Source organism: Haplochromis burtoni, unplaced genomic scaffold (genome assembly GCF_018398535.1).
Source record: "Haplochromis burtoni strain Fernald_Lab_line unplaced genomic scaffold, NCSU_Asbu1 Contig_174, whole genome shotgun sequence".
In the NCBI taxonomy this organism is placed as follows: Eukaryota; Metazoa; Chordata; class Actinopteri; order Cichliformes; family Cichlidae; genus Haplochromis; species Haplochromis burtoni.
Window position 1 is genome coordinate 506731 of NW_024582535.1, and position 26677 is coordinate 533407.

The following is a 26677-nucleotide window of genomic DNA, read 5'->3' on the forward strand; positions in this document are numbered from 1 at the left end:
GAGATTATTAATTTGGAACGCTCTGAGTGGCACAAATTCCATTCAGCTCATCTAAAAACCTAAAAATTAAAAACACTCAAAACTACCTACATGAAAAGCTATCACTAGAGGTCACTTTGATAACTGCCAGCTCAAATAACCAGACGGGAGGGAGGCATGAAATCTGTGGGATTTCTGTGATTTTAGTCCCAAAAAGTCCCAAAAAATGTTTTTCATGGTTTTTGGTTTTTTCACAGTTTAACTTTTATTAATTTCTTTCCATTTTTGAAAGCTTTGGTTTTTCTGGTGTTTGCCTTACCTAATATATGTGAAGTTGTAGAGCAGGGGTAGGCAACTCCAGGCCTCGCGTGCCTGTGTCCTGCAGGTTTTAGATCGCATCCTGGGTTAACACACCTGAATCAAATGATTAGTTCATTACCAGGCTTCTGGAGAACTTCAGAAATGCTGAGGAGTCATTTAGCCCTTTAAATCAGCTGTGATGGATCATGGACACATCTAAAACCTGCAGGACACTGGCACTCGAGGCCTGGAGTTGCCTACCCCTGTTGTAGAGCCACATTGAAACCACAAGCCAGTGTACTCCAAATGCTAATCCCAAACCCAGATAAATGGGGAAAGGTTGCATCAGCGAGTTTTAAAGTCTTTGCCAAATCAAATATGCAGATCATCACAAATGAGACTTCCATGCTGGGCTCAGATTAACAACATCCACCACTGGAGCTCTTACTTAGCAGGGTGCCAGAAGAAATTATGCTAAGGAAGATGCATGGTGGTGACCCCCTGAAGGAAACAACGAGGAGCAGAAGGAGAGGAGGACAAAGACGCTTTGATCTGGATGTCTGTGTCTGAGGGTGGTCTGCATCCACAGGTCACACAGTGTGTCTGCTTTGTTTACTCATCTCCATCATCTGAATAAAAGCAGTTTCAAGTTAATATAACTGTTACAGGTGAAATCTGTCATTTACAAAAGCACTAAGATCATTTCGGTGCTGTAGCACCCGAAAAATTGGGGTCAGATGTCTCCTGCCTGCATTGCCATGTGTCTAAACCTTGATTGGATTCCAACCGGGGTAAACTGGATTAATTGGACATAGTTTAGAAAGACACCAAGCTGTGTGTGTGTGGGTGCGTGCGTGCGTGCGTGCGTGCGTGCGTGCGTGCGTGCGTGCGTGCGTGCAACCAAACAGTCACTCTAACAAAGCTTAGCTTTTGCACAGAGGCCTTAATGCTAAAGCAGCTCTGAGTAATAGGTGTGATTGCCCACCAAACAGCATTTGAGAGCACTAGAATAAGAGACTGTCTGGTGTAATAAGACATAAATTAAGCCCTTTGGTGAGAACTCCAAGCAACTCGTTTGACAAACTGCAGGTACAGCTCATTACCTGACAGTACTGTCCCTGAAAAAAGCGTGCTGGAGCAGTATGACATAATGTAGGTGCCTCTAAGCAATGACCTCAAAGGGAGGATTATTACATGTTACAGAGAAGGAAATCTGGTCCAGAGTGCACCAACATGAGACTGAAGTGAAGGTCCCCAATGATCTGAAGCATACAGCTAAGACTGTACAGGAAGGGAAGGCAGAAGGCTCTCACTGATCAGGCAGAAAGGGATAAACTGCTCGATCCAAAGACAGCTTAACATTGTAATCACTGTCAAATGGGCTTCTAGAAAGAACAAAATATGGGCTCTGAATCTAAAAATTAACAACTCAAATCTTCAACAGAAATGTCCAGAAACATACTTTTACATCATTGGTTGTTAAGTGTAGAATTATAGGGAAAAAGGGCAGTTTTCTACTTTTAAAAGTTGTGTAGTGTTACTTTAATAATAGGGGGTCAATAAAGCACCTTATGTGTCACTCACATGATTACTTTAATGTTTTTTTTCCTTATTTCTTCTTTCACTGCAGAAAATAACTGCTGTTGTTAAAAAACGAACGTGTCGTTTGCTGAACAACATGTAATTTACATTGTAAATGTGTGCCGTTACTAAATCTAATGTGTGTTTTCCTTTCCACTTATGCTTGAATAATCGTATTAAGACAATGTGTAATTACCCAGAAGATGTCCAAACACTAAACTGAGCGTGAGCTGTGGAGACTAAAACATAAGCGCTTCATCTTGTTGACAAGTCACCATCAAAGGTTTTATTCCTCTCATGAGAGGAATATTTTAAGGTAGTTTCAGCTTTCATCATTAAAGCTGTGAGACAGGGTTTTGCCTTCTCATTATAATACCAAGAAAAAGATGGACTTCAAAGCAAAATAACATAATTAAAATGTCTTATTATTTTATTATAATACATCTTAACATGTAAAATAAAGTCACCTTTTCTCAGTTTCTCCACTCTGATCAGTCTTCCCATTATTGAAATGTTAGGTTAAAAAAAATCTTAAGACATGAAAATTTCTTCAAATCTGAAACAGGCGAAATGGACAGTATGATAGATGAAATTTGCCCATTTTAACATTAAACAAAATAAACTCTGTGAAATTGTTTTTCAAATTAATAGTCAAATGTAACTGAACATAAAAAGTCCCTAAAGCTCCTTTTCATACTCACTTCTGTCTCAGCCTCCTTCACACAGACTTTTGGATGCCTGGATGTGGAACTTCCCACCTGAATCCAGTTAGCAGGTGATGTCTTCGGAATTTGAGCCTTCCGGCAGATCAAACTGCTGCCTGAACTCCTGCCACTTATAGAAGCAGCATTCTTTTTTTCCTTCCCCCCCTCCTAGTTTCCTGCCTGACAGCTCCTATGGAGAAATGCGCTGAGTGTCCATGGTCAGGTCAAATTGCTCTCCCTCCTCCAGCAGCGGGTAGGAGCCTGCAGAGGATTGGAAAGATGTGTCTCTTCCAAGATTTTTTTATTGAAGTTTGCACATAAGCTGTAGGCTGCTGTGCAGATCCTGCAGGTTTCACTGCAGGAGATCCTGCTGGCAGGGCAAAGGTTTCACTTCTGGCTGCAGACGGCATACAGACCAAGAGGAGTTCATGAATGGACTGAGGGCAGCATGGAGTCCCTGAGCAAAGTGTCTTTGGGCTGGTGTTCAATGTGTGTTTATTTCTGAGTCAGTGAACTTTCTAGACATTACTACAACTCTCCACTGTGTGGAGCCAATGCCACTGGATCAGTACTGTCTCAATTTCATGGTAAATCATAGGACATTTAAATGAAGATTTGTGACGCATATTGGAGGATTTCTTCAGTTTTAATTCAAATCACTCATGGATGGAAACTACTGAAAACCTTAGAAAAATTTTTTTTTTAAAACACCTCTGAAGAGACCTAACTAAATGGTGCAGAACACCAACCTGCCCACTGCTCTCACTCAATGAGCCTTTTGCTCCGTGATCTTCCTCAAGTATTCCACTTTTTTCTTTTGGCTACGATTCTCAGTTTTCCACTGAATCACATGACACATCCATCATCTGGGCTGGTCATTTAGATGGAGCGTTGAATGCACGGGAGAGGCCCTCTGTCTCAACATCCACCCATGCTCAGTTTTTTCCTGAGTCAGCAGCAGCTCCAGGAACAGCTCCAGATCTCAGGGAAACTTTCAGTCATGGAAACAAACGTGCGCAGGTTACTTTAACGTGACCAACCAGAGGTCAGTCTGACAGCGACCTCTGGTTTGTCCTCACCTCCTGCTTGGCGTTGTTCTTCTCCATCAGCATCCTGATGTTCTGCTGCAGCTCAGTGACCTGCGTGGCCTTCTCAGCCAGACTCTTCCTCACCGCCTCCACCTCCATCTTGGCCTCGTCCAGCCACCCCACAGGTCGGCCACCTGTCACTCGCGGTGTCGCAGCAGCTCCAGACGTTCCTCCTCTGCCAAAAACTCGGCGCAGACTTACTTCTCCAGCTAAGCCGCCTCCAGCGCTTTGTGGAGGATCCACACCGGCTCCTGCAGCAGGCGGTGTGTTTGTGACTATTTTCTGTGGCAGCAGGGATCAATAAAGTTTTATGATTACCGAACGACTGATCACCTTCTTAGCTTTGACCTCCTCCATCAGCATCTCTTTCTCGTGCTGCAGGTGGTCTCTCCGGTCTGAGGACTGAGACACCATGTCTCTATGATGGAGACATGGTGCGAGCCTTCACCCTCCAGCTGCAACTCTCAAACAATGACGGTGCCTCCCTGCCATCTGCGGGGGGTACCTGATCAGCTGCAGTGAGCAATGGGAGGGGAGCGAAGGGGCTCAGAGGCCCAGAGGGAGTGCTGAGGGTGGGAGGAGCTGAGAAGTGAGAGAGAAGGATTAAAAGAAGTCACATGCCAGGATGTTGAAGTGCGTAAAGAAACTGATGGTGGTCATTTACAGGACAAACACAGACCAACAAGCTCTAAATAAAAACCCGATGACTGAAGAGGACCACGGCCCAAATCAGGTACCAAATATTCAGTACAGGTGAGTCACAGTTCAGGCTGATGTTTATGTCTCAGGTCTGAAGTCAAAATGAAGAAGAGCCAGTCCCAGTTCAAGTCCAACTTGAAGTCACAGGTAACTATACAGGGAGTGCAGAATTATTAGGCAAATGAGTATTTTGTCCACATCATCCTCTTCATGCATGTTGTCTTACTCCAAGCTGTATAGGCTCGAAAGCCTACTACCAATTAAGCATATTAGGTGATGTGCATCTCTGTAATGAGAAGGGGTGTGGTCTAATGACATCAACACCCTATATCAGGTGTGCATAATTATTAGGCAACGTCCTTTCCTTTGGCAAAATGGGTCAAAAGAAGGACTTGGCAGGCTCAGAAAAGTCAAAAATAGTGAGATATCTTGCAGAGGGATGCAGCAGTCTCAAAATTGCAAAGCTTCTGAAGCGTGATCATCGAACAATCAAGTGTTTCATTCAAAATAGTCAACAGGGTCGCAAGAAGCGTGTGGAAAAACCAAGGCGCAAAATAACTGCCCATGAACTGAGAAAAGTCAAGCGTGCAGCTGCCAAGATGCCACTTGCCACCAGTTTGGCCATATTTCAGAGCTGCAACATCACTGGAGTGCCCAAAAGCACAAGGTGTGCAATACTCAGAGACATGGCCAAGGTAAGAAAGGCTGAAAGACGACCACCACTGAACAAGACACACAAGCTGAAACGTCAAGACTGGGCCAAGAAATATCTCAAGACTGGTTTTTCTAAGGTTTTATGGACTGATGAAATGAGAGTGAGTCTTGATGGGCCAGATGGATGGGCCCGTGGCTGGATTGGTAAAGGGCAGAGAGCTCCAGTCCCACTCAGACGCCAGCAAGGTGGAGGTGGAGTACTGGTTTGGGCTGGTATCGTCAAAGATGAGCTTGTGGGGCCTTTTCGGGTTGAGAATGGAGTCAAGCTCAACTCCCAGTCCTACTGCCAGTTTCTGGAAGACACCTTCTTCAAGCAGTGGTACAGGAAGAAGTCTGCATCCTTCAAGAAAAACATGATTTTCATGCAGGACAATGCTCCATCACATGTGTCCAAGTACTCCACAGCGTGGCTGGCAAGAAAGGGTATAAAAGAAGAAAAACTAATGACATGGCCACCTTGTTCACCTGATCTGAACCCCATTGACAACCTGTGGTCCATCATCAAATGTGAGATTTACAAGGAGGGAAAACAGTACACCTCTCTGAACAGTGTCTGGGAGGCTGTGGTTGCTGCTGCACGCAATGTTGATGGTGAACAGATCAAAACACTGACAGAATCCATGGATGGCAGGCTTTTGAGTGTCCTTGCAAAGAAAGGTGGCTATATTGGTCGCCTATTTGTTTTTCTTTTGTTTTTGAATGTCAGAAATGTATATTTGTGAATGTGGAGATGTTATATTGGTTTCACTGGTAAAAATAAATAATGTAAATGGGTTTAAATTTGTTTTTTGTTAAGTTGCCTAATAATTATGCACAGTAATAGTCACCTGCACACACAGATATCCCCCTAAAATAGCTAAAACTAAAAACTACTTCCAAAAACATTCAGCTTTGATATTAATGAGTTTTTTGGGTTCATTGAGAACATGGTTGTTGTTCAATAATAAAATTATTCCTCAAAAATACAACTTGCCTAATAATTCTGCACTCCCTGTAGATGCATCTTTCCCCTTCCACACCTAATAGGCACCGCAGGCCTCAACTTTATTTCATCTATCTAAACATCTAAACGTTGCCTTATTATCTCAAAGTAAAGGCCTTACAGTATTAGAGAGACCTCAGTGATTGCATGAACCCCCATGTGGAACACTTTATGACAGAAGGAAGATGCATCAAACAGAAGCAGGATTAGAGTAGGGCAGCAATCTGTCTCAACCAAATGTGGGTGGAAACATTCCTAACATGGTTTGGTTCACTGTCACCTGTCACCTGACACCTACACAACACCAACTACAAGCTTTATTAAAAACAGAAGTCTAATAGTAAAAGCAGAGAGAGTGTTCCTAAATCCAAACTGGGAGCTCGTCTGTTATATTCTGCAAAATTTGGATCAGGTAAAGGCTTTTCAATGAGCTTTAAGAACACCTGACAATAATGAATTCCAACAGTCTATCCTGGAAGTAGAAAATGCGTGAACCAATATTTCAGTTTCCACTTTGAGAGGATGTTCTTAATTTTGGTGATATTGCATATATGAAAGAAAGAAGTCCTACATATTTGTCTAATGTGATCACTAAAGGACAAATCCTGGTTATAAATGACTCCAAGACTCCTCACAGGACTGCTGGAGGCCAAGGTAACACCATTTAGAGTAAGGATCTGTTTGGGCACCATCTTTTTGAGGTTGTTATGGTCGAGTACAATTTAAAAAAAAAAAAACTGTTGAAGGTATTTTTCACACTCAAAATGTGTTTTTTGTGTGAGGGTTACATTTAGGTGTAGGGTCAGTGTTAGTCATTCATTTTTGATGGTTAGGGTAAGCCGCTAAGGAAAGCATTATGTCAATGGGATGTCCCCACAAGGATAGCAAACGAGATGTGTGTGTGTTACCTGGTTGGAGCCTTCAGCTTCTTGCGGATGTCGATGTAGATCTTTAAGGATTCTTAGGTTTGATGCTCTGCAGACACAGACGGTGAGACTTTTGTTTTTTACTGTTCTTTTACTGAGATTTGTTGGTTTTATGTTCTTATTTTCAAGTCTTATTAGCAATGAGTGGTGAAAACAGCACCTACCACACAGTACTGTCAGGCCACTTGCTGAGCTTTTGAGAACAGAAACTCTAGTAGTTTTAGCGGCTAATGGTGGTGAAATCCCATGTGATGGGTGGATAGAGATAGAATTCTTTTTGGACTGTAACCCTGAAAATGGAGGGGAGGGAGGGAGGGATGTTACCTTCAGAAAGAATTAAACTGAGACTCTCCATCCTTGGCAGCAAAATCTCTGTGAAGTGTGGTGAGCGATCGTGGCTCAAGAGTTGGAGCCACGATCCACGACAAGGCTCGTTGGAGTTCGCCTTGTAATCGGAAGGTTGCCGGTTCGAGCCCCGGCTTGGACAGTCTCGGTCGTTGTGTCCTTGGGCAAGACACTTCACCCGTTGCCTACTGGTGGTGGTCAGAGGGCCCGGTGGCGCCAGTGTCCGGCAGCCTCGCCTCTGTCAGTGCGCCCCAGGGTGGCTGTGGCTACAATGTGGCTTGCCATCACCAGTGTGTGAATGTGTGTGTGAATGGGTGGATAACTGGATGTGTAAAGCGCTTTGGGGGTCCTTAGGGACTAGTAAAGCGCTATACAAATACAGGCCATTTCCAATGCTTGTTTGCAGTGACCCTAGTGTTGCACAACTGCCCATTATTGGATTTAATGCAATAGAGAAAGTTGTGAATAAATGGGGCAAGCAAATGTTCGAAAAATCAGCCAGATCCTGTCATTAAACACTGCTAAATCAGTGCTAAAACTATTGCAATTACCAGACCAAAGCCAAAGTGTGGGCAAACTACCAGCAGGAAAGAGGGGACTATGTCTGGCTGCTGAACACATTACTACCACATATGTCCGTGCACACATTAGAGCCCAGTTTTCAGGACAGAGTCTGTTGTTTGTCCCAAATGAACCATCACAGTTGCCTGAGGGACTGGTCACAATAACGGAGGGCAGGTCAGTGTACATCCCAGTCGCGATTGCTAATACCAACAAGCGGAATGTCAACTTAATTCCTTACACTGTTCTAGTACATCTGGAAGAAATAAAAGCAGTGTACTCCATTACCCCTGAAAAGACACAAGACATGGTGGAGCAGATTTCTTCACAACCTCCTATACAGGTGAATGAGGTTATAAACACACCCTCCTCCAGCCATAAGCCACCTCAGTGGGACCCTCCAGTTAAATTGGACAGAGATACCAAAACCATGGTGTCAAACTCAACCCACAGAAATGTGACATTTTCAAGAGAAAGGTACGTTTCCTGGGTCGGATGGTGTCCGAAGAGGGTTATATCATGGACCCAGCAGAAATAGCTCCTGTACAAGCTCTCAGAGATAAACTACCATGCTCCACTACATCCCAAACTTTTCAAAAGTGGCAAAATCCCTGTACCAGTTGCTGACACTGCCTCGAGATAAAGCACTACCACCAGTGCCTAGGAAAAAGGGGAAAGTGGTTAAGGCAAAGCCAAAAGGTCGATCACCGCCGAACTCCAACAGACAAAAAAGACCGTGACGACACTCAGAAGAAAACAATGGAAATGTTCAACATCACAGAAAATAGCATAAAAGCAGTGACCTCAAAGAAGACAGACATCTCCTGAACTTACACAGACCTCTAACACAGTTGACCCCAACATGGAAGTGCCAGCTGGTATTTCACAGAAAACAACAGACAGCGTAAACAACATAGTACAACATTCTTCTGATATAACAATAATAATAATAATGTCGATAATACCAAGAATGTCACGATTATTCAAGTTGACCTCCCTAAAAACCTGAGATTCAATGAGGAGCCCAGAACTCCAATAGACAAGAAAGACCATGACAACACTCACGCTGTAGATAAAGCAGGAACCTCTTTGGAAAATGATGTAACTTGAACTCTGTGTCAAATACTGAGCTTCAGTAAAGATTCAAGTTGTTATTTATATTTCCTATCATCTTAAATGTTCACTCAAAGACAAGTATCTTTTTCAGTGTGAATATATATAAGAGACAAATATTGTTCTTTTAATATTTTGGCACTACTAAATTTGGCTCAATGCTTACATATATGTGTAAAAAGAAAATTTACGAGCTGTGATACAGAATAGATATCAGAGCCTTAAACAGGCTGACTTCTGCTAAATGGGTCAAACTGGGCAGAAAGTACACAAACACATAACATCCTTATAGAATAAATGGTAAATGGCCTGTATTTGTATAGTGCTTTTCTAGTCCCTAAGGACCCCAAAGCGCTTTACACAACCAGTCATTCACACACTGGTGATGGCAAGCTACATTGCAGCCACAGCCACCCTGAGGCGCACTGACAGAGGCGAGGCTGCCGGACACTGGCGCCACCGGGCCCTCTGACCACCACCAGTAGGCAACGGGTGAAGTGTCTTGCCCAAGGACACAACGACCAAGACTGTCCAAGACGGGGCTCAAACCGGCAACCTTCCAATTACAAGGCAAACTCCCAACTCTTGAGCCACGATCACCCCGATTGCCTACAGTGTCACAATATCATGTGACACTATAGATAAACTTACCTCAAAACAATTACAGCAATATGATACAACAAACACAGCAGTACTGCTAATCCAAAATACTCAGTTTCATATAACTAAAACATGGACATTTATTTTTAGGTCCATTCTGCTGCTGATACATACTTTAGGTTTCTGAATATTCAACTTGTTGCTGCCTTTCATAGTGTTTAACTTGAAGGCCCTGAGTACTTTCTCCCACACTGAAAACACTTGAATGATAAAATTATTTTTAACATTACCTACTAAGACGGATTCAGGAGGAACAGTCTGTCTATTAGGGGTGGGTTATGATTAAAATCGATTCTAGCTTGGATAACATGATATCGATTCATTAAAATCCTGAATCGATTTTTAAATATAAATTTATGTTGCCCGAAATGCCAGAATCTCAGGTTAAACCTCACAAAATTTTGACAACCACCAAACAGCTAAAACAGTAAATGAGAGCAGGTACACGGGTTCTGCACAAAGACGTAGACACAGAGCGCAGACCCGACGCATCAGAATCTGTGAGATGTCGGCTTTCTCACCCGACAGCATGTACACGGAAACGCGGTCGGGGCTGAAAGTCGACAGCTCGCTGATTCTGATGTGTGGGGTCCGCGCTCTTTATTTACGTCTTTTTTGCGCTAGATTCTAAAACTGCAGGTTTTGCTTTGCTCTGCTTCACTTCAGCAGCATCAGGTAATGTTCATATGGTCATTGGTTTTCTTCAGTTTTTGATGTACTGCAGGATATTTTTAATGTTATCTGCTATAAAAACCCAGGCCAGGAACATCTCCTTCATGTTTTTCTGTGTTTTATCCTGAGTTACTTTGACACAAATCATGGAGCTGGGCTGTCATATAATAGAAGGAAGGATGGATGGAAAAATGTACCGAGACATTCTTGATTAAAAAAAAATTTGCTTCCATCTACAAGGATGATGCAGATGAAACGAGTGTGGACGTTATAGCAAAGTAATGATCCCAAACGCAATCCATTTGTGGATAATAGCGCTCACTGTGGTTCGCTGGAGACCACAGTGCCAAAGCCTTAAAAATGGCTTTATAAGCCTTTAGATAGATGTCACTTACTTTGTTTCTTTAGATCGGGGCATGATGAGTTGCTTTTTTTGACCTTTTACACTTTACGCACTGGTGTCACTATGTTTAAGTTAAACAATCATTCATTATGGTTATAAAAATTTCATCAAAGGTAAAATAGACAGTCACAGAGAGATTTTAACTTATCAAATGACTGCAAATAACTACCTTACCCGATAAGGCTAAGGCATATCCGGAAAGTGAACACAAAATAACCAAATTAAACAAAGCAAAGGCAAAAGAAAATTAATGGGGAAAAAATCCGGGACTCTCCACCAATTGCTCTTAGAACTGAAGAAGCTTCTCGGATGAGAGGTGAAACGTCTTCAAGAAAACCTTTCCAGTTAGTATGTCAAAACACATTTCATCTTTTTTCAGGGACTTTAGAGTTTACGTACATTACAGTAGGAGTATATTAACAGTTATATCATTTTTTTTGTCTTCTATAATGACATTAAAAAAATAAAACTCCCATTACCATTCAGTTTTTGCTTCCAGACTTTTCACATTGGATGCAGTTCATTGGTTAAAAATATGCTGTGCAAATTATTTTCATACCATGCATTTGTCCTTGTAATTTTTTTCTTTCTGTTTTTTTGAGTGTGGCATGAACTGGAGGGGGTGTGTCGTGCTGGAACTCCAAAATAAAGATCATGTGGAGGCTCGGGTTTTTTCCAGCCGAGAAACACTGCCCTCTAACGGAGCACGTCAGTATGGCAAAAATAACAACACCTTCGGATGAAACCATTCAAGTGACAAGGTATCGATGCGGCCACGGGTTACCCCAAATCTGATGAAAATACCACTAAGTCATCAGCATGGTAGAATAAAATATTAGTGTTAGGAAATAAAAAAGAAATACCTGCGATGGATGCTTGGATAAGGTTTGTGGAGATTGTTTCCGTCCCCGTGTAATTCGGTGGAGTGGTACGTTCCAGTAGTATTGAAGGCAAAGCTGAAAACGGTTTGTTTTTGCCGAGAGGAAGAAACGTCGCTGCTATTCGCAGCTGCTACCTCGTCGCTTTAATAAACGGTTGTGACATTTCGTTTACGTCTGGTTGGTTTTTCGACAGCAGCTTTTGCCGTTTTTAGCTCGCCATGGCTCTGTGCGGGGGTGTCGGAGCCATGGCTTTGCCCAGCGAGCTTATTGTCCACATATTCTCCTTTCTGTCCGACCGAGACAAGCTCCGGGCCTCGGCTGTGTGCTCTCGCTGGAGGGAGTGTTTGTTCTACCCCGCGCTGTGGACCGAGCTCAAACTGCGAATAGGTGGTGGTGGATGCTCCAGCTCTGACGAAACCCCGAAGCTTGAGTTCCTTATGCGAAAGTTTGGCTCTTTTGTGCGAGAGTTGCAGCTAGAGCTCGCACCGGTGGAAGGAAACCTTAGCCATCAGAACAGCGACCCGTCGTCCGCCAGAATGGACCAGCCTCCGGGTCCCGATAGCGACCCGCAGCACAAGGAGCGATGGAGGGATGCCGTGGCCACCTACTTGGACCAGGTGTTATGTGTGTTCACCAGCATCCGAAACAATAGGTAATTCTAGAAAATAACCTCTGAAAATGTCTGCTTTGATATTTTTAATTGGAGTGAAAAATTCGCTTGACATGTTCGCCCTGTTTTGTTTTGTTTTTTAAATTTCTCGGGTTTAGATGCGTCGCAGTGAGCTAGCAACTGGCTAGCTCAGTTAGCTATAAACAAACCCTGGCATTAAGAGTTACGTAATCATGCCATGTCTTTGCAGTGGCAGCAAGCGTTATGCATATGGTTTATTAAGGGCACCTTTGCATGTATAAATTAAATGGTGGTGCATGTGCGAGGCATCTGCATGCCTTTTGTCACCTGTCCTATTTTACACTTCTCATTATGGTCTCTCCATAGCAGCAGGTACAATGCAGCACTGGTGGAGACTAGAAGGCTTTGTTGGCTGTGACTTGCTGATATCAGCACTGACACACACACACATATACAGTGTGTGGATGTATTTAGCCTGTTGTCCGTTTGTAGGACGTGATCACTTATATTCTCTCTCACACACACAAAGGATAATTTCTCCTACTCTGTCAAAATTTGACACTGTTAACGCTTCTAATTTCATTGGTGCAGCTGTGTCACACCTTTTTCCACCTTCTCCCGTCTTCTTTACAGTGTTTTGTGATGCTGGCATTCAAAACTGGTTGCTTTGTCTTAATTCTACTAAAGGGGTTGACATATTTGACATTATTTTGTTGTTTGTTTTAAAGTTGTTTCAGTTTAAGGACAACTTAAACCCTTTCCCACTTCCCTGCTGGTGTACAGCTTTAATAGCTAGATCCAGAAAGTTGCATTTGGTGCCAATGCTGTCTTTTAACTGATAACGTTTCAGTTCAGTAACAGGCTGTTGTTTTTATAAGCTTCAGCGGCAAAGGAAGGATGTTCTCCCACTTCCTACACAACACTTTCACTGACTATAGGTGTGTATCAGGCAACATATAGTCAGACACCAATAATGATCTATCTGTGGTAATCCACTTCCAGACACCTGATTTATTCAAACACACTTTTAAAATGTGACAAATTTGGGTTCATCCAGATGTAGAATTGTGAAAGTGGGCTTGGTGGGGAAAGCAGAACTGAAATAAATGGATGAACTTGTTCCACTGATCTCATCATGGTGATGAAGCATTATGAGAATCTAAGAACTGTGGTCTGTTTTGTGCATGGTAGTTTTGAAAAGATCAGGACTACAACCTCTAACTTCAGAGCTCGCTATTGGGTAATGAAAAGCCTGTTTTTTTGTTTGTTTTTTGTTGTTTTTTGGGGGGGGGCAGGGGGGTTGTTCCTTTCATTTAGTGCACTGAGCCAGCTCCACCAGCACTGACGTATGTTCCGAATAATGAGAACAGACAAGTTGTTGTTTCTTTCTAAGGGCACTAAGTAGCTGCACATGAGCCCATAAACCTGAACTCTCAGCTGATACACAGGAAGTGGGTACATCAAACGTAACATGCGCTTCACCTTGCAGGTACGCCTGTGCCATGTGCGGCTGTATGAAACCCTTGTGGTTGCACTGGTGCATGTACGACACTTATGCAGGGGATATGTTCCCATCAGTATTGAGTTGGCTAATTCAGACATTTAAAAATGTTGGGAAAATGGCCTACAACAGGAACTGTTTTCAATAAATGATGGCACTTTGCGAAGTGTTGATTGTAGGGATGCACTAATTATGAAATTCTGGGTTAATGGAACCTGTTTGACTATTATTTGAAGACTGCACATTACCCAGATAAGGTTCATATTTGTTTATAATGTAATGGCTGTTGGTATCTTGTGTCGTTGTACTGTTGGACTATTTAAAGGTCGTCATTATCATTCATAGGGATGCTGACTTTAAGCACAATCATTATGAAAACAGTAAAAATAATTGTGTTAACTGATTTCTTAAGATATTCATATACATGTTATTGTCATTTGCAGTTATTTGATTGTAACTTATGTCTGACCAAATTAAACTGAAGTGATAAAATGGCTTAAAATGTAAATTTTCCAATACGTTTATAACATGAATAAATCTATTGCCTCTTAATCCTGTTGGTTCATTTAGCCAAAACAACACTGATGTGAAAGAAAATGTCATCCTATTTGCAGATAAACCTGCCCTTCCCTCTTATGTTTGTAACCGGTCCTATAAAGAAATTTGTCCTTTCTGCTTTTCGCCACGTTTATGTTGGTGATCTTCCAAACATTACTATCAAAAGAGGTGTAGATCGTCTGTTTGAAACAAGGTAATTGGCTGCATTGTGACCACTATGCTTACATTAACGGCATCAGTGTTCGAAAGAATCAACTTTGGCGTATACACTGCTGCTTGATCTTTGCCAATCTATTTTGGGTGCCAGCATATAAAGGGCTTTCAACAGCACTGCGGGAAAGTGCAGGGCAGCCATAATTCTGTGCGGGATAGAAAGCAGCTCAGGAGAAGTGAAGACTAAATTACTAGTCTACTACTACATGGCTGCAGTTTGTTTAACAGCTGAAACCTTTTTTTAAGTTGTTTGGATCGGATGACTCATCTGACTTGCTGCTGTTGATACAGGTGTTCTAGTAATAACTGCAATTTTTTTTTCTCTCTAACTGTACGTGTCTTTGTCTATTCAGAAATCTGCAGAAGCTGAGTCTGTATGGAGACACATTCATTCTCCAGCAAGAGGGACTACTAGACAGCTCTCACCTGCATCTAATCCACCAGGGGGACAAAAAGATCAATGAGTAAGTCACAACATCGAAGCATGAAAACAGGTTTCACTGAAATGACTGACAAATGTGATAATTAAAGCTTCATGTGGGTGTGACTGAGTAATATTTCCAAAATTGCATCTTCTTATTGTTATGGAAAGTCTGCGGTATTTGGTGTCTCTAAAGGGCAATTAATTTACAAAATTAAGAAAAGACAGTTTTTCATCACAGGACAGTCTTTGTCCACGTCAAACACTCAAAGTGTGTGTCTGGTTTCCGCCTAGAAAACTGAGTGTTATTACAAAGCATTGACTCTCTGAAAAAGGAGTGTTTGTTTTTGTGTGTTGTTGGTGTTTAAGAGACTGAGGGCTTTAAATAGTGGCCATTTACATAACCCAGTATCCAACGTCTACGTATATCGACCCTGATGGAAAATTTTGATTCCTATCAAATCTGAATGCATGCACACACCTCTGCACTGAGCAGACAGCAAATGAATTAAACCAATGCGGAAGTGCCAAAAATGCTGGCCACTTGAGGCTGGCTCCAAAAGCAAATCAGTCCCAATAGACTCCATTTTTAAATGGCCAACTTTACAGCTTTAAGAAACATATTTACAGCTTGAAAGAAAAGCTCCTGGCTTTATTATATAGTTTCCCCCTGCATAACAATTCTGAGGATAATATAACTTTTCCACCTGGATGGTCATTGAGAGGTGGCCCAGCACAGGGAGCTGAGCCAGTCAGTGATAGATAGATATATAGAGGTATGTATGTGTTAAAGTAAAAAGACTGAAATTGTTATGGCTTGAATCCATTTTTTATGTTCTGTCAATTTGTGTTTATTAATTGCAGCAGCCTAAATCAGTCATTGCATTTGAGTTCGGCCCTCCTGCTGCTATTTCTTATTTATTTCCCATCATTCTCTGAGTGTTTTTGTATTTGGGACACACATTATGGTGGATGATGGCTAGCCATGCTCTGATAGGTACATGTAGATCCACTCCCTGTCTCAATGATGAGAAGTGGACTATGAAGAAGGTCACACAGCCTCGTTTTTTAAATACAGTGTTTGTGTCCATTATGCCTCCCAGACAGCTCTCACTTTTTGGGGCATGTACATGGGATTTCTTAGGGTATTTAGAGGATGAGGACAGTGCCTTGTTTTTGTTTCTTGAGGTCCAGAGCATATTGTCCAGCTGCAGTTTTTACTGATGTACAGTAACATCCACATGAATGCAAGGATCCCAGATTCCTCAGCAGAGTGATCCACTGTAACAGTATGATCAATAGCATTCACTTAACTGGCGAAGAGTTTCATAGTTGGCCGGTTTGTGTCAGGTGTTTTTAATGTCAGTTTAACTTACAGAGTACATGAACTACTGGCTTTTCAGAATAACATGCACATCACTGCCTGCCTTGATAGCTTTTTGTCTCATTCACAGCAGTTGTGGATTTGTTTTGTAGCTGAGCAGTAGTTCAGTAAGTGATGTTTAAATAAAAATGAGATTTCAGTGCATTCAGTGTAGCTTCTGTGCTCTGTGGTTTGTGTTGTAGACACAATTGGCCATAAAACACTGTGTGAAATGCACCAAGTTGCTGAGCATAGCTCCACCAGTGTGATTGTAGTGTGTGTGTTGAAATTGTTTGGACATCATTACAATAGATCCATTTTAGGCTTACATTTAAACACATAAAGTCGGGACATTTTGAAAGTGTATATACCCTGATGATCTTTTCTTTCTTTACTCCACTGTCAGGAATGATTTTGGGGATTGTTTTGGGTTTTTTTTAGACCAGATTTGACGGCAGCTGTAGTCATTCTGGTTTTTTAAATGGTCTTTCTTTGTCTCTCAATAGAATCCAACAGTTGTTTATGGAGGTCCTCTCCAACAGCAGGCAGCTGAGGTGGCTGTCTTGTAGCTTCATGCTGGGCCTGGTGACTTCCTGTTCTTTATCCTGCCTGTCCAATCCTTCAGCTGAGACCCTACAGCACCTAAGTTTACTGGACCATCAGCTAGGTATGTCTGTTACATCATCTAGTTTGTAAACATTATGTGACAGTAATGCTGAATAACTGAAAGTTTTCCTCCGAATTTCCCTCAGGGCCCCTCGTCTCCCCATCTGAGTTGGATCGCCTCTCTAACCTTCATTCTCTGGCTCTCGATTTTACTGACTTTACATCTGAGCTTTGTGGTTTGCTGGCATCTCCACGGCGAACTCCACTTCATCGCCTCTCCCTGCTGCTCAACGGGGCCACCCTGGAGTTTAAATCATTAGAAGGGACCGCTACAGAGGATAACTGGAAGGCACTGGTACTGCTGTGATTCTGTATTGTGGCTTTTATTTCATGCTGAATTGAGGCTCTGTGTATTTAGTAAATTGTAGCATATCAGTAAGTTTACCTGGTCTTCCCCAGGTTCGTGTAAGCGCCAACCTGCGAGTGTATGTCATGGCCCTGGAGGTCGACAGCTCTGAGCTCCTCAGGGTCCTAAAGCCGAGCCTTCCCCTCGAGCGACTTCACCTCGACAGTTACAGCATGCCGGTGACCGACGCCACACTGGAGCTCATCTCCCAGCAGTACAACAAAACACTGACTCACTTCCTTCTCCTGAGGGATGGCCCTGACTTCCCTGACCTCAGCATCAATCGTAACGAAGACCCTTTGGTCCTCTTGACATGGAGATGTACTCAGCTGGCTGTACTCGTGATACATGGTGAGTTCAGTTTGTTTCTTTGATAGAATGTGAGCTGTAGTTGGTCAGATCTGTGTGGCTAGTGGTAATAATTCCATACAAAACAGGCCTGTAGTGACTGTTTTCTAAACAGTGCAGCAAGCTGTGGACTTACTGTTGTGACTGTGGACACACCAGTCCAATATTTTTAGATTGCATCCCTGGAAAAAGCTGAATAATTTTATTTTTTTTAATATATTTAAAAGCCAGTCTACAGACTATTATTTAATTCAGTGGTATGCTTACTACACTGCGCATCGGCAGTAGTGCACTGGCTGCTAGCAGGAGAGCTAATGTAGCTTGAAGGAAGCCAGCAGTAAAGTAACTGCAGAGTTCATTGGCAGTCTTGCCTTCCTGTAGGCCGTATAAAAAAGAAGTTGTTATGGTTTGTTTCGAGTATAAATCTGCAAAACATGTTCATTATTAGCTTTGAAATCTGAATGATTAATGCCTGAATCCATTTAGGTTACACTGTGTGGTCCCATAACTTGGTGGCCATCTCCCGACTGCGAGGCTCCAGTCTCCGTGTCCTGACAGTCTCCGAGGAGAGCATCGACTTTGATCCAGACCAGTCGGTGTGCGTAGAGGGCGACCCAGTCCACAACCTGGTCAAGGAGGTTTCTCTGGGCCTCGGCCGTGTCTGGCAGCCTTGCCTGGATTCCAGCGTGTTTTTGTCCGAACCCACCCAGCACTTCCATCATGAGCTGCGCGCCTTCAGCATGGGCATGTAGACAGGGGATGGCAAACCCAAGACATCACAGCCTAAACTGTGTCAAGACCAGACCAGACCAACAGAGTGCAAGACCCAACGAGAAATCTAAAGTGGAGCTTAAGAATAGTCTATAAATTATGTGAACTGACGTGAGCTGATTGTTTTTATTTTTTAAATTTTTTTCCATAATTAAGTCTGACCATTTTTCAACGTCGTCTTGCTTTGCTGCTCTTATTATCCAGTTGGCCAGTCGCTTGAAAAATGGATTCAGCTTCTGATGTTTTAAATATATGTATATTGCAGACAGGAGTATTCACTTAAAACTGGATTGCTAATTACAATCTGAAAAGCATTCGGTTTGAATATCACACAGAGATCTGACAGCTGGCAGGACTTCACAGGTTTTAGTTTGTGGGTCAGCGTGCGGCTTCCAGCGCCCGCTCAGCTCAGTCTGGTCTGGTCTTGCCCACAAGTATTCAGAGCTCTCTCCTTCACCTTAATAACTTCTGGAGCATCTGTGTAATGTACCTTTTGATTTGTTTTGTTTTCCTTTGTTTTTTTAATTTGACTGTTTCCATCCCTCCTTGCTCTTTGTATAACCCAGTTGAGGTTTCTTTTTCCTTCTTCCCGTGTGGTGGTTCCCTTGCCTGTATTGGCTTTGTGTGTATTTAAATACAGATATATTATTATCCTGCTCACTGCTAGAACAGGACAGGCAGGCGGGTTGAGTGATGAACTGTAGGGATTTAAGAAGGGTTGTGTGTTCAGGCACAAGCTATTAGCTTTAGTTCTTTTGTTTCTCTTTTTCTTTTTTCTTTTTTCTTTTTTAATCTTTTTAACAAACCATTGCTCTGTGTCCATCTGTCTGGAGTCTGTAAACTTACTGATTAGTAACTTCCTGGGTAACACAACCATAGCTGCTTCTTCTGTTGCTCTGAAAGAGCATCTCGTGCACTTGTCCACTAGTTCGAGAGCCTTGCCAGCCGGGTGGGAAACGCCACTGTAAAATGGCTGTGGCTGCTGCTAGTGAGTTTTAATGTAACAGCCGTGTCATCACCATAACTGATAATTATTGAGGGGGGGGGCGACTCAAAGCCAAAATAGTTTAGAGGTTTTGAGATCCTTACCGATGGTGTTGAGGAGAATATTGTTACATGCTTGTCGCCAACACACTTTGCACCCTGCTCACTTGTTGACTTTCTAGGGAAACCTCAGCATCAGCTAAATGGGGAAGCCCCGTATTCTGACTCGCTTTCAGGGCCAAACTACAAAATTCAGCTCATCACAAAACGACAACTAGAAAATCTTTTTCTACTTTCAGGATGAATATCTCTGCCTTTCTGATTTCAGAGTCTTCCAGTTGTTTGTAAGAACGCAGAAGGGACGCATGACACAAAGTCAAAAATCATGACGCTGGAGGGCTCTGAGGTCAAAAACATCTTCAAGTAGTCCTTCATATTTTTTTTTTTAAGAGAAAACGGGGTTTTGTTCCTTAATGCCATATGTATATTTGTGATTTAAGTAATCTCTTTTGTAACAGCTTCCAAACTCTTGGTGAGGCCATGTTAGAACAGCAGCAGTATTCTGCAGGAGCAGCTATCACACAGATCATGGCAGCAGTACTGTTGGTAGGAAGAGCTCTTCTTTCTTTTTGAGGGGGAACAAATCATGATTGAGAGCAAGGAGGGAGGAATGGGTGCATTGAATGTAACTTAATTCATTTCTGACGCTGTTGGCCAGCCATTGAAGGCTTACTCTTGCTGAATAGCTGAGTTTTAACATCGTAGGTTTCACTGACAGCCAAGACTGCTCTTTTTTTTTTTTTTTTTTTTTTTTTTTTTCCCCTTCTTCCTCTTCCTCCTTCAATGCAGCAGCACAGTAAGGTTTCGGGTCATGTGACGAAAGCTGCTTCTGTCAGTCTCAGGTAGGCTTTTAATGTCTCTAAGACCAGCAGTGGTGGCAATGTTGTGTAGCTTGTGTGAAACAATCAGTTAATGTGAGTAGAAGTTTTGTTTTTATTTTATTTTCTTTGAATTATTTTCTCTTGAGTCACAGTTGCCTTTTGAAACAGCCCCTTGTTTTCAGGCTACAGTTGTTGTTATTGATGTTGTTGTTTATCTTGCCATCCGATAGACCCTCAGTCGGAGGGGTCAGCAAACCTAATCATACATTTGTTTTCAAAGATTATGGTTGATAAAGACTAAAGAATGGCACAACCATGCTGCTTGCTGCACGTGTCTTATATCTTCAGTAGATGTGAGGGACTGAGAGGCTGTGGGGTGGTTCAAATGAATCTATGCTGTCAATGGGGGACCTGCTGGGCCCAATTAATGTTTGAACTGATGGTCGGTCATCTGAGGTGAAATGCTTTGGCACTGTGGGTCTGGCTGAGCTTGTCCTCATTCATTCACAATTGCATGACTTTGATTAAGTCAGTGTCTTTACTTGTCTGCTTTCAAGTGAATGCGATCACTTTAATACATGAAATGAATGTTAACAGCTAAAGCGAGGCATCATAGACCAAATGACTCCAGATAGACCCAAGCACCATCAGTTGATTACTGGGCTCAGTATAGCAGTGTGATCCTACAGTGCTGTGACTGCTCAGTGGCTATGAGGTCCTATTGGAGTTTTCTGAGTTGAGGTTTTAACAGGAAAAATGGAAGTTGGGTTAGACTTTAGACCCAAATTTCGTGAGTAAACGAGCCACTGTCAGAAAAGCTGCCCACCCAAATGGCTTCAGCTCAGGCATGGATTTGCAAAGATCGAGGACAATGGCACTGCACACTGTAAAGGTCCATATCAGGGTCTATAGTTTACAGTGTTGACCTTAGTGATTTTATTCTCTTCCCCATGGACTGATATGGAACCAGTGTGCCAGCACTTTGTTAGTTTCAGAATGAATTAATCGCAGCGACTGGCCCCGGATACCAAATGTTTGCTTGTCTGTTTAAGGGGACCTTGGTGGTTTAGCCATGATAATCTCTATAGTCCTTGGTTCATATCTCAGGATAAATGCACTTTGGTACCAAGAGTTTCTTTTAAAGGCTGTTTGTGGCTGTAAATAGCTCTGTACACTCAGAGGGGAAATGTACCAACATCACACATTCAGACCAAAACGTGTTGGTTTTTTAATGTCATCTTCTTCCACGCTCCTCCTCCTCCTTTCTTCTTTTTAAAAGCTCTTTTATGTGAGAGATGTTAGAGCTGTTAGAGCTTCGTATTGTTCGTAGATGTCAGACAGGTAAGAGGTGTAAAAATGACGGCAGTGTTTAGTAGAATGTAATGTCAAAGTAAATGGTCACCTCAAATAAGCAAGTAGATTTTTTTTTTTAAGAAGCTGTTCCACTCTCGTTTCATCAGCACTTTCCTGTCTTCACAAGTCTGTAGATTTTATTGGCTTCATGCTAGAACTTAGATTTGGCTGTTTATCTGCCAAAATTAAAGGAAGGAATGGTGTTTTTACCAGAGATTAAGCTCAGATAATCAGAATTACAGTTCAGATTTGTTAGCTTGCTGAAATACTTGTGCCACAAAACTAGAAATGGAAAAAACTCTATTTTAGTGAAGGCACGTTGAGAGAAATCCTGGTTTATCCTTCCAAGGAGACAAGAGGTCAAACAGAAGTGCAACCAGTCCAGCATTGTGGCCAATAGCTAAATATTGAGCCATCTTGTGCCTGAAAGCCTCTGAAGTCTCACTGCTTTTCAAACCTTGCCTGTCAGAAAAATATTGGCTTTGTTAGGTGTTGTTATTATTAGTTCAGTTTTTAAGGGTTAAAAGCTGCAGTGATGAAGGTTTTAGCAGCCATCGTGTTTTGATTCCTCTCAGATCCTGCCTACATTTTTCTGCTCAGCTTTTCACTTGTATGCAGTAGAAATATATAAATAAGATGTTTTTGGCTGTGCAGTCCCATGCGATGTATGCATGCCTGTGTGTATTTGTATTTGTAGGGGAGAGGGCGAGGCTTGCTCATGTTCACCAGTGTAGTCTTATCACTTCTTCTGCAGCGGGAAACAGGAACAGAAATCATTCGTTCTCAGGGTTCAATCGGTTTTTGGAAAAGGAGGAGGACGATGGAAACCTCAGGCCTGAAGCTGAAAGAATATTAGGAGTCACTGGATCTGTTCTCCACCCTTGATGTGTTCTTAGCTGCCAAAGACCACAGAGGAACAAACTTAACCCAGACACAAGTCTATCTGAAGTGCCCACAAAGACACACACTGACTGGAGGCTGGTCCAGTATTGTTTTCTCCTTTAAAGCTCCTACTTTTCTGATATTTCTCCACTCCTTTTTTTCCCTATGTTTATTCCACTGACTATTAATAGTCTGTTTGGTGTCAAACTCTGCCCTTCTTACACTTTGGACCATACTGGACGTGATAAAATGTCAACAGTCTCGCCATGTGGTTGGAGTGAATCCAGACCTGAGAGCAAAAGGCTTCCCGTCTGGTCATTGACTGTGCCCTGTGTTTAGAAACACAAGAATATAGGTTTTAAGGCATTATTGGATCAGCATTGCTGCACATCTTGTACAGTGTTACCTCTAAACGGCACTCAGGGTCTACAGTGCATGTTGCTTAAAGTCCGGTCCAGTGCAGGACACTCCTACAGAGGCTTAAGCAGAGTGATCTGGAGTTTTCCTCCTCCTTTCTCTTCCCTGTCCATCGTCTGTTTCACTGTGAGGAACAAATGAATGTAAAACTAAGAAGGTTCAATCTCAGTAAAGTCAGGGACTAAATACTCTCGCAGATGCTTCCAGGAGGAGTTGCACCCTGAAAGATAGCAGAGTGAGGACAAAGGCCCATGTGTCTCATGTGATGTGGTGTTTGGCCAGTAAGCCTGTACCCAAGGTCGAGTTTGAGGGGAAGTGTTTAGTCCTGAGCTATAAAGTGATTTGCTGCTAGAGATCTTCTAGGAACGGGACATTCCACACAGGCGTCGCTCAGGCCGTCTGACATGCAAACAGTTTACTGCTGCAAGGTCTGCAAGAAGATTATCTACAGATAAACTATATATTTTTTACTTTGAATGGTCTGTGTGTGAAGAGATCAGAGATGCATCTAGAACTGACGAGTCACACCAGATTAGCAGCTGGTCTGAGCAGAGTGGAGGTGTGATAACACTTAGAAATGGTTATGAAGGGTGTTGTTCATTTCAGGAGGTAAATTGAGTTTCTAATGTGTGTTTCTGCGATGCCATGCTTCAGCATTCTGAGGCCATATTGTGTCCGGTACACAAAGTCACAAAGGACAGAGGGGGGGGTGTGACAAAAGCAACTTGACTATCACAGTGCTAAAAAAAAAAAAAAAAAGAGGGCTGTGGAATCAGGTGGTTTCACATGTTGAGTCAGTCTGGCAGGTGAAAAACGGGACTGCATGTTAAGGACACAGATGCATGTTCACTTTGGATGCACAGGAGCCTGTGCTGGGCTGACTTTTATAACATATGCAGACGGAGTTTGTTTGACTGACACAAAGCTAGCAGAGCCTTATTTTTAATGAGTCCTGCCATTAAAAATGACAGGTTTGAAGGCTCTGGAGGGATGATGGGATGTCAGTTATTCAGGAGACCATTACCAGCACTTACTGCACATTCAAGTGGCCGCAGCCCTTTTGACCATTTTATACTTTAACTTTTTTTTAATTATTATTTAGCTTCTTTTTATTTAATTTTTTTCTTGTGCTGTTATGTGCATTCAGAGAAATCCTTGAAGATAACTGGGCTCACATGGCCCCTAAATGAACCCACAGAGCTGGCCTCTAATGCACTCCATCTGAGAAAGTTGGCCTTGGTGGCATACTTGCAGAACTGTAAATATACTGTCCAATCAAGGCTGTTATACAGAGGGATGGGTATGAAACCTCTGTGATAGCCACTGCTAATTCCCTTGACATGGACAGGGTCATGAGTGTGTGTGTTATTTTAGTACCAAAGCAGCAGACTGTGTCAAATCTGCATCCGCCTAAACGCGGGCTCAGAGCCACAGGCAGACATTCATCACAAGTTTCATTTCCACTTTGATCGTTGCTTAGACTCGATGCCGACTCGAGGGTTTGTGATGTTGACTCTCAGAATGTTCTGGAAAATGAAACTTAAATAGCTTAAGAAAAAGAGGTAGTGAGATGGTTCTGGGCCTGAAGCCTTCCCTAAAAGACATTCAGGGCTGGTTCAGTGTTTCTGGTGGATTAACATGAAGAGACAGGGTTTCCTCATAGCAACGTTGTATTTCTTTTTAGGTTTGTTTTCTCATTTAAATGCTTTGACCACAGACTACTACCAGTACATGCAGGACTGAATGAGCTCACAGAGGCCTGGCCGCATGCAGGAATGTGACAAATCTGATTAGCTTCCTGATGTGTTTCAGTAACTTGGAGACAAACACTGGATGTGCATTGCACTGGTATAAAATCAGTCCTGTAACAGAGATAAGTACATGTGTTTGAGGCTAGATGTACTAGCACTGACAGGAAGTTTGGACACTCCGGCTTTTAGTTTTCCAGCCAGCTGATGATGATGACGATGATGTCAGCCTGGGTGCGATAGTAATGGTGTTATCATTTACTTGCTTCTCTGTAGATGTAGAGGCGAAACGACAAAATGGCACTGATGGCATTAACCTGGCCAAATTCTGTCAGTATCGTTGATGCATGGTGAGATTCACGCAGCGCCTGACTGTATCATGGACCTGATAGATATTCATGCTCAGTGTCGGCCAACTATCTCCATTTAGATCTCAGCTACTGTGGCTGTGATGTTTCTGGCTGGTAAACAAAGTCGTTCTTGTCAAGTCTGGAGAGCCAAACCTCCTAATTAGCCAGGCAGGCAGGCCTGCTGCCCAGTCCAGCAATACAACTATGCAAGAGGAATGCATATAATCCACACTCATCCTCTTTTTCTTTTTTCTTTTCCTCCTATTTTTGTATTTGGTTTTTCTCACTGTCATACAATAGAAACGAAGATGTAAACTAATAAGAACTTGCAATGACAATACTTGGCCTTATGATGATTTCTGAAATCTTATCATTTAGTTTTAAGATCTTTTTGATTCTGGTCAGCCAGCCCAGCGACAGCAGCGGTGACGTCGGGCTCACTCTTGGTCTCTGTGAGACTGGCTAGATGGCCCCAGTTTTATCGTGGTACGAATGTTGTGCATTTGTTTAAAATCAGGACAGTTTGCAATAACAGCAGTCTTACTAGTGGCCACAAAGGGGGCACAAGCATTGCTGACCGCGCCCGGCTGCATCTTTAGAAAAACCATAGAGGAAGAAATATAAACTATATAGATATCTAAACTCACACAGTGCATATTTGTATAGGTATCAACAATGCATTACCGTGGTATACTCTTATGCAACACATGTCCGGGTTCAATTTATGAACATGAAGTATACTCTGAAATCACGCAGACTTTGTAAATCAGAAGCTCTGTTGTTGTGTGTTTTTTTTGCAGAAATGGTTTTACCATCGTTAATGTTGAATATTCTGAGCGTAACGTTCCTGTGCGACTGTGTCGGTTAACGTGAGCACATAGCACCGGGTTATTACCTCCTTTCTGTAAGCAGGGAACCAGACTGAACCCAGAACACAGCTGGATAGACTTCACGTACCACAGAGCATATTTCAGGAAAAAAAAACTTCCAAATCTGTTCTGCACAGAGCTTTAAAAGCGAGTCAATTCTGTAACTCACCTGAGCTATATCAAACAGACCAAGGTGTGATTAAAAGGATTGCTTGTGGATTTTTAAGACCAAGCAAAACAGAGTTTTACCCTAAATGTCCACAAGAAAAGGCACAAAAGTGATATTTGAAATTGTCCCAGCTGTTTTGTTTTTTTTTGTTTTTTGTTTTTTGGATTAGTCTGCAGGGGAAGAGTCCTCTGGAAGTAAGAGGACAGATTTTATCATTGAACAGTGTTGATCCATGGCTCTGTGGTGAAGAAAAGGGAGGACGCGTTATAAACCTCCACGTAAAACCTCTGAAATGACAGATGGCATACAATTGAGGGGTCAACCTGCCGAATGTTGATTTGAATTATTGTGGAATGAATGCTTCTCTTCTTTTAGTCAGTGAATAAAAATAATAAAAAGTCACTTGCTTCGTTTGTCCTTTTTTTGCTTCTTCTTCTTCCCCCCCCTTAAATCCATTAAAAAACTGGCATTGGAAAGAAGTCGCCTGTCGTTCTGCAATCTCCAATCAAACCAAACCAGACCATAGTTATTCTGATTTGAAGTACCACAAAGAAACAAACAATAGCTGCAGATTGTGCATGAATGTCAAGTAGACCCT

At 42.4% G+C, this 26677-nt stretch overlaps 1 protein-coding gene and 1 long non-coding RNA gene across 3 annotated transcripts; one reads left to right on the top strand and one right to left on the bottom strand.

Moving 5' to 3' along the window:
• Positions 1–2328: 2328 nt before the first annotated feature.
• On the bottom strand, positions 2329–11701 carry LOC102298772. 2 transcript variants are annotated; one of them, XR_006054968.1, is made up of 4 exons: positions 11591–11662; positions 7138–7263; positions 6956–7022; positions 2329–4234 (listed from the first exon to the last, which is right to left on the bottom strand). It is a non-coding gene; the product is annotated as an uncharacterized LOC102298772 (long non-coding RNA). The 2 variants fall into 2 exon arrangements; XR_006054969.1 differs by lacking the exon at positions 7138–7263 and having other exon boundaries at positions 11591–11701.
• Positions 11702–11704: 3 nt separating this feature from the next.
• LOC102298242 (F-box only protein 33) lies at positions 11705–26481 on the top strand. Its single transcript, XM_005933893.3, has 6 exons — positions 11705–12260; positions 14865–14975; positions 16802–16962; positions 17048–17256; positions 17361–17658; positions 18142–26481. Exons 1-6 carry the CDS (start codon positions 11827–11829, stop codon positions 18405–18407), a joined length of 1479 nt encoding a protein of 492 aa, XP_005933955.1. The 5' UTR covers positions 11705–11826; the 3' UTR covers positions 18408–26481.
• The last annotated feature ends 196 nt before the right edge of the window (positions 26482–26677 follow it).